Source organism: Theropithecus gelada, chromosome 16, assembly GCF_003255815.1.
Source record: "Theropithecus gelada isolate Dixy chromosome 16, Tgel_1.0, whole genome shotgun sequence".
Taxonomy (NCBI): Eukaryota; Metazoa; Chordata; class Mammalia; order Primates; family Cercopithecidae; genus Theropithecus; species Theropithecus gelada.
In genome coordinates this window covers 49713996-49721488 of record NC_037684.1, presented here as the reverse complement: position 1 = coordinate 49721488, position 7493 = coordinate 49713996, and the positions used below count along the sequence as shown (strand labels likewise).

The following is a 7493-nucleotide window of genomic DNA, read 5'->3' as shown; positions in this document are numbered from 1 at the left end:
AGTGTTGGGATTACAGGCATGAGCCACCGCGCCTTGCCCGTTCCCCACTTTGAAGAAGGTATCAAGATTTTTGTCAGGGTCCATAAGCTGGACATGTGTGCAGTAGTTAAATAATTCGACCTAGGCTGTGTACACACTGTCCTTCTTTTTTTTTGAGACGGAGTCTCACTCTGTCCCCCAGACTGGAGTGCAGTGGCACCATCTTGGCTCACTGCAAGCTCCGCCTCCTTGGTTCACACCATTCTCCTGCCTCAGCCCCCAGTAGCTGGGACTACAGGTGCCCACCACCACACCCGGCTAATGTTTTTTGTTTTTAGTAGAGAGGCTAATGTTTTTGTGTTTTTAGTAGAGACGGGGTTTCACAGTGTTAGCCAGGATGGTCTCGATCTCCTGACCTCATGATCTGCCCGCCTCGGCCTCCCACAGTGCTGGGATTACAGGTTTGAGCCAACGCGCCCGGCCTTTTTTTTTTTTCTAGAGAGCTATTGGAATAGGGACAGGCTGCTGCAGGCTCAGGGCAGCTCAACTTCCAAATCCTGTAGCTTCAGGCTTGTGGCCCTTCATGACATGCTGAGTCACAATCTACTGCTCCCTCAAACCCAATGTCACTACAAGCAGAGTCTCTAAAGGACATTCTCAGATGATGGTACTGTAAATGTGTGAGGCACCTCTCCTCCCCTCAATTTCTGGTGCAGCTGATAACTAGAGACCTCAAATGCTTCCCTGGGCTTTACTTTCTACTTCAACAAGTACTGATTGCGGGCCTCTGGAGCCCACACACTGCTCTAGACACTGGGAAACACGGAGCACTCAGGAATACACGATCTTGGCGGGGCGTGATGGCTAAGGCCTGTAATGTCGGCATTTTGAATGACTGAGGCGGGAGGATGGCTTGAGCCCGGGAGGTAGAGGCTGCAGTGAGCCGTGATCACGCCACTGCACTCCAGCCTGGACGACAGAGCGAGACCCTATTTCAAAAGATAAATAAATAAATAAAAATAGGCCGGGCGCGGTGGCTCACGCCTGTAATCCCAGCACTTTGGGAGGCCGAGGTGGGTGGATCACGAGGTCAGGAGATCGAGACCATCCTGGCGAACACGGTGAAACCCCGTCTCTACTAAAAATATAAAAAAATTAGCCGGGCGTGGTGGCGGGCGCCTGTAGTCCCAGCTTCTAGGGAGGCTGAGGCAGGAGAATGGCGTGAACCCGGGAGGCAACGGAGCTTGCAGTGAGCGGAGATCGTGCCACTGCACTCCAGCCTGGGCGACAGAGCGAGACTCCATCTCAAAAAAAAAATAAAAATAAAAATAAAAATAAAAATAAAAATAATAATTTTAAAAAAGGAACTCACAATGTGGCCGTAAAAGGGGTTACATCCTAGTTGGGAAAACAGATGTTTGCAAAGGTGAATAAATATGCAAGAATCAAAATAACAACAACAAGAACAAAAATTTAAAAAATGCAAGCACCTACTTGTGGCACAGTCCCGCGGGCCGGGCGGCTTCTATGGTTGAGGTCACCCAGAAAGATTGTGGAGCAGACGCATCGCGAGTGGGTCTTGGAGGGGTGGTGCATATGGAAAGAGGGGAAGGAGGGTTTTTTTTTTTTTTTTTTTTTGAGACGGAGTCTTGTTCTGTCGCCCAGGCTGGAGTGCAGTGGTGCGATCTCTGCTCACTGCAACCTCCGCCTACCGGGTTCAAGCAACTCTCCTGCCTCAGCCTCCTGAGTAGCTGGGATTACAGGTGCGCGCCACCACGCCCAGCTAATTTTTGTATTTTTAGTAGAGACGGGGGTTTCACCATGGTGGTCAGGCTGGTCTCGAACCCCTGACCTCGTGATCCACCCACCTCGGCCTCCCAAAGTGCTAGGATTACAAGCGTGAGCCACCGCGCCTGGCCCAAAGGAGGGCTTTTATGATTGAAAGCGAATACCGGCAAGAGGGCCTTTGGCACGTTCAGGGAATCTTGCCTTACACGCAGACACAGGGTTGGGGATCTGTTCGGAAACGCCTGAAAGATCAGGCTCAGCAGAAGACCACCTTTCAGTATTCAGTACTGACGCTTCAGTACTGCGGTCAACCAGCTGGAAAGAACCCCGCCCTCCACTTTTCAAATTAATCTCAGGCCGGCGCACGCGCCTCGGGGGTCGGGCACTGTGCTACCATAGACATGCAGAGCTAGATCGTCTACCTCCTCGGAGGCGGACATGTTGGGTCCTGGCCCAAAAAGTTGGAAACAGCTGGAGCCACTACCGAGGTAGGAAGCTCCTCCCAAGAAGGTGAGACCGAAAGAGCTCCCGTGGAAGCGGTCAAAGCAGGGGTGGAGCGAACCTGTGACACGCCCCATCGGCGGAACAGGCTTTTAGAGAGTCGCCCGGCTCCCTGCCCTCATCCGAGATGGCTGCCTGAGGGCGCTCTAGCCGACGCTCCTCGGATGCCCGGAGGGGGCGGTGGCCTTGTCTCTGGCTCTCAGGCGGCGGCGCGGGGCGCAGCAAAAGCTCGGCAGCTGCAGTCCGTGGTGTGGGGTACGCAAGGGTGCGGACCTTGGAGCTCTCCCAGCCTGCGCCGTTTCTCAGCGCCTTCCCCACCCGAACCGGGGTCTCGCGGTTGGAAACGCTCCGGGTGCAGCCCCGCGCGGGGCCGGCCGTAACCGCGCCGCGGGCGGACGATGCCCAAGAAGCTGCTGCTGTTGCCCCCACTCTCCGCGTCCTCGGCTTTCCGTGTCCCGCGCGCCCGCCCCGCTCCCCCGCCGGCCATGAACGCCGCTCGCACCGGCTACCGAGTCTTCTCGGCCAACTCCACGGCAGCCTGCACGGAGCTGGCCAAGCGCATCACAGAGTAAGGGGGCGGCGGGAGGGCCGGGCCAGGGGCGGCGGCGCCTCGCTCGCCTTCGCGCCCCGAGGTACCCACTCTCCTCTACCCGCCCCACCTCCTGCACCTGGGCGGGAGGCGCGGGCCTGTCCTTTCCCAGCCGGACAAACCTTAGAGGTGACGGAAACCAGAACCCGCCTCCCGGTTTTGCAGCTGGGAGGCTTGGGGCGGACTCTCGGTGACCTCAGCCCCCGCCCCGTGACTGGGTCCGCGGCCTACCTGCCTTTCGTCTCCGCACTCCCACACTCCGGGGCGGGCCGAGCTTTCTGGAGCTCCCAAAGTGCGTGCCTTGGGGAGAGGGGCTCTGGTCTTGGCTCCCTTTCCCACGGCTGGAGTTGACCTGGGAATCTGACCGCCGCCACTCTCGAGTCTCCCTGCAGTGAGACTCGTGGTTGTGACTTGGGGGACCCGACGCGGCGGGTGCGGCCGCAGAGCAAAGGTGTGGGGACTGGCAGTGTGAAGAAGGCAATTCCAGGGAGGTAGATGGGCCGGAGCTGGTGGTAGAAATGACAGGCCTGACCCTGCTTTGCAAATCAGCTCGGGATAAGATCAGTCATGTGTGTCTTTAACCCAAGGAAGGCCCTGGTCTCAAGTCGCCTTTGGGGTCTGACAGCTCTGAGATGCCTTCCCAGCCTTGCAACTTACTAGCTCTGTCACTGGGCAAGAGACTTGATTTCCCCGAACCTCATCTGTGAAATGGGCATGATTCTGTCTGTTGGCCAAGAATGTTGTGAGTATGACCGGGATAATGTAGTAGTAGTGTCTGGTTCTAGCAGAGCAGGGCTCATAGTGGCCCTCTGAATACCTGTTTATTAAATGGCCTCTTTTCTTTTTATTTATTTCTTTATTTTGAGATGGAGTCTTGCTCTGTCGCCCAGGCTGGGTGCAGTGGCACTATCTCGCTCCCTGCAACCTCTGCTTCCCAGGTTCAAGGGATTTTCCTGCCTCAGCCTCCCAAGTAGCTGGGACTACAGACGCGTGCCACCACGCCCGGCTAATTTTTGTATTTTTAGTAGAGGTGGAGTTTCACCATGTTGGCCAGGCTGGTCTCGAACTCCCCCTGACCTTGTGATCCGCCTGCCTCGGCCTCCCAAAGTGCTGGGATTACAGGCGTGAGCCACTGTGCCCGGTTAAATGGCCTCTTTTCTAGTTGGCTCTTTTTTTTTTTTTTTTTTTTTTTTTGAGACGGAGTCTGGCTCTGTCGCCCAGGCTGGAGTGCTGTGGCCGGATCTCAGCTCACTGCAAGCTCCGCCTCCCGGGTTTACGCCATTCTCCTGCCTCAGCCTCCGGAGTAGCTGGGACTACAGGAGCCCGCCACCTCGCCCGGCTAGTTTTTTGTATTTTTTAGTAGAGACGGGGTTTCACCGTGTTAGCCAGGATGGTCTCGATCTCCCGACCTCGTGATCCGCCCGTCTCGGCCTCCCAAAGTGCTGGGATTACAAGCTTGAGCCACCGCGCCCGGCCCTAGTTGGCTCTTTTGGAGAATCCCAGAGCTCTGATATAAAGGAGGAGCCTTATATGGTCCTTTTCACATACACTTGTTAGAAATCAAAGACGGCCGGGCGCGGTGGCTCACGCCTGTAATCCCAGCACTTTGGGAGGCCGAGGCGGGCGGATCACGAGGTCAGGAGATCGAGACCATCCTGGCTAACACGGTGAAACCCCGTCTCTACTAAAAATGCAAAAAATTAGCCGGGCGAGGCGGCGGCCGCCTGTAGTCCCAGCTACTCGGGAGGCTGAGGCAGGAGAATGGCGTGAACCCGGGAGGCGGAGCTTGCAGTGAGCCGAGATCGCGCCACTGCACTTCAGCCTGGGCGACTAAGCGAGACTCTGTCTCAAAAAAAAAAAAAAAAAAAAAATCAAAGACAAAATGAATAGCTCGTCTTTTAATATTTAAAGTCATTTTCACATCTTAAACAGTTTTTATAGAGTTACTTCATTAAATTTTTAGGGTTGATAAATAATTGCAGGGATATATTTTAAACTTCTGGGGGGAAATGTAGAAGAAAGGGAAAACTTTAGTCATTTTTTTCAGCTCTGCCTGTTTTTTTAATAGTTGGAGTTTGGAGATTGGAAGAATGTTTAAAAAAAAAATCCTTTTGCAGTCTACTGCCTAGTTTCTATTTCTAACCCCTGATTATTTGTCTTTCTTTTTGAGGCCAGTGAAAACACTGACTTTAAAGGAAGCTTCTGTGTGTATCTAGTGGTTCAGATTTACCCCACCTGACCTCGAGGGAGAGCAGAGGGGAGCAGGGCACATTTTAAAAGTCAGTGAGGGGTTTTTGTTTGTTTGTTTGTTTGTTTGTTTGTTTTTTGAGATGGAGTCTCGCTGTGTCGCCCAGGCTGGAGTGCAGTGGCCGGATCTCCGCTCACTGCAAGCTCCACCTCCTGGGTTTATGCCAGTCTCCTGCCTCAGCCTCCCGAGTAGCTGGGACTACAGGCGCCCGCCACCTCGCCCGGCTAGTTTTTTGTATTTTTTTAGTAGAGAGGGGGTTTCACCGTGTTAGCCAGGATGGTCTTGATCTCCTGACCTCGTGATCCGCCCGTCTCGGCCTCCCAAAGTGCTGGGATTACAGGCTTGAGCCACCGCGCCTGGCCTGTTTGTTTGTTTTAGATTATTTCCTGGCAAATTCCAGAAAGGTTTTGAATTACTATCAATGATACATATTCATAAATACTTCCCTTGTTTTATCTGTTTTATTTATTTTGAGACAATCTTGCTGTGTCACCCAGGCTGGAGTGCAGTGGTGCCATCTTGGCTCAGTGCAACCTCCACCTCCCAAGTTCCAGCGATTCTCCTGCCTCAGCCTCCCAAGTAGCTGGGATTACAGGTGCCGACAGCACACGTGGCTAATTTTCGTATTTTTAGTAGAGACCGGTTGGTTTCATCTTGTTGGCCAGGCTGGTCTCAAACTCCTGACCTCAGGCGATCTGGGATTATAGGCATGAGCCACTATGCGCGGCCAGTAAGATTTTATTTTAAAAGAAGATTGTTTGCCCCTGAACAAAGTTTGATCAGTAGATTACTTAACCCCTGAAGTTATGATATTGTATTTCCATGATTTCTTTCAGACTGTCTAAACTTCAAGCAAGGATCTTCAGACTTTTTTGATTATGAACTTTAATCAATAAAATAGTTAGATACATGACCTTCCCAGGATATGTGAAAGTTACATGTATTTTGTTACCTGCCCTGCCCCAACCTGGTATCCTTAATCCAGCTTCCACACTTAGCAACTTTTTGGTAATCTTGTCTCTATCGTGCTTTTTTTTGAGGTGGGGGAGATGCTGGAGTATTGTTTGTTTTTGAGAGGAGTCTCCCTCTGTCGCCAAGCTGGATTGCAGTGGCGTGATCTCAGCTCACTGCAGCCTCCACCTCCCGGGTTCAAGCGATTCTTTTGCCTCAGCCTCAGCCTCTCAAGTAGCTGGGACTACAGGCGCGTGCCATTATGTCCAGCTAATTTTTTTTTTTTTTTTTTTTTTTTAAATGGAGATAGGGTTTCACCATGTTGGCCAGGATGGTCTCGATCTCTTGACCTCGTGATCCACCCGCCTTGGCCTCCCAAAGTGCTGGGATTACAGGCATGAGCCACTGTGCCTGGCCTGGAGTATTTTTAAAAATTGTTATAGGCCGGGCGCGGTGGCTCAAGCCTGTAATCCCAGCACTTTGGGAGGCCGAGATGGGCGGATCACGAGGTCAGGAGATCAAGACCATCCTGGCTAACACGGTGAAACCCCGTCTCTACTAAAAAAATACAAAAAAACTAGCCGGGCGAAGTGGCAGGCGCCTGTGGTCCCAGCTACTCGGGAGGCTGAGGCAGGAGAATGGCGTGAACCCGGGAGGCGGAGCTTGCAGTGAGCTGAGATCCGATGCGGCCACTGCACTCCAGCCCGGGCGACAGAGCCAGACTCCCTCTCAAAAAAAAAAAAAAAAAAAAATTGTTATATACATAACATAAAGTTTACTGATTTTTTTTTTTTTTTTTTTGAGACGGAGTTTTGCTCTTGTTGCCCAGACTGGAGTGCAATGGCGCCGTCTTGGCTTACCCACCATCTCTGCCTCCTGGGTTACAAGTGATTCTCCTGCCTCAACCTCCCAAGTAACTGGGATTACAGGCATGCGCCACCACGCCTGGCTAATTTTGTATTTTTAGTAGAGATAGGGTTTCTCTGTGTTAGTCAGGCTGGTCTCGAACTCCCAACCTCAGGTGATCCACCTACCTTGGCCTCCTGAAGTGCTGGGATTAGAGACATGAGCCACTGCGCCTGGCCTACCTTTTTAACCATTTTCAAGGGTACACTTCAGTGGCATTAACTACATTCACAGTGTTGCACAACCATCACCACTATTCATTTCCAGAACTTTTCATCATCCCAAACAGAAACTCTGTACCCATTAAATACTAACTCCCCATTCTCCCCTCCCCGCATTCCCTGGTAGCCTCTGTTCTACTTTGTCTTTATGAATTGCCTATTCTCTGGACTTCATACAAAAGGAATCATACAGCATTCCTCTGTTTGTGTCTAGCTTATTTTCCTCAGCATACGTTTTCCAAGGCTCACTCGTGTCATAGCACATACCAGAATTTATTCTTTTTTTTTTTTTTTTTTTTTTTTTTTTTTG

The 7493-nt window shown here is 52.0% G+C and overlaps 1 protein-coding gene across 3 annotated transcripts in view; it reads left to right on the top strand.

The window, feature by feature from the left end:
* Nucleotides 1-2174: 2174 nt before the first annotated feature.
* PRPSAP1 (phosphoribosyl pyrophosphate synthetase associated protein 1) overlaps nucleotides 2175-7493 on the top strand; it is a 57675-nt gene continuing 52356 nt past the window's right edge. Inside the window, exon 1 of one of the 3 annotated variants that reach the window (XM_025361039.1) lies at nucleotides 2175-2836. In XM_025361039.1, coding sequence (XP_025216824.1) covers nucleotides 2667-2836 — 170 coding nt within the window. In that variant the 5' untranslated portion in view covers nucleotides 2175-2666. The remainder of the gene's footprint in view (nucleotides 2837-7493) is intronic. The other 2 variants (XM_025361040.1, XM_025361041.1) reach the window with 2 other exon arrangements.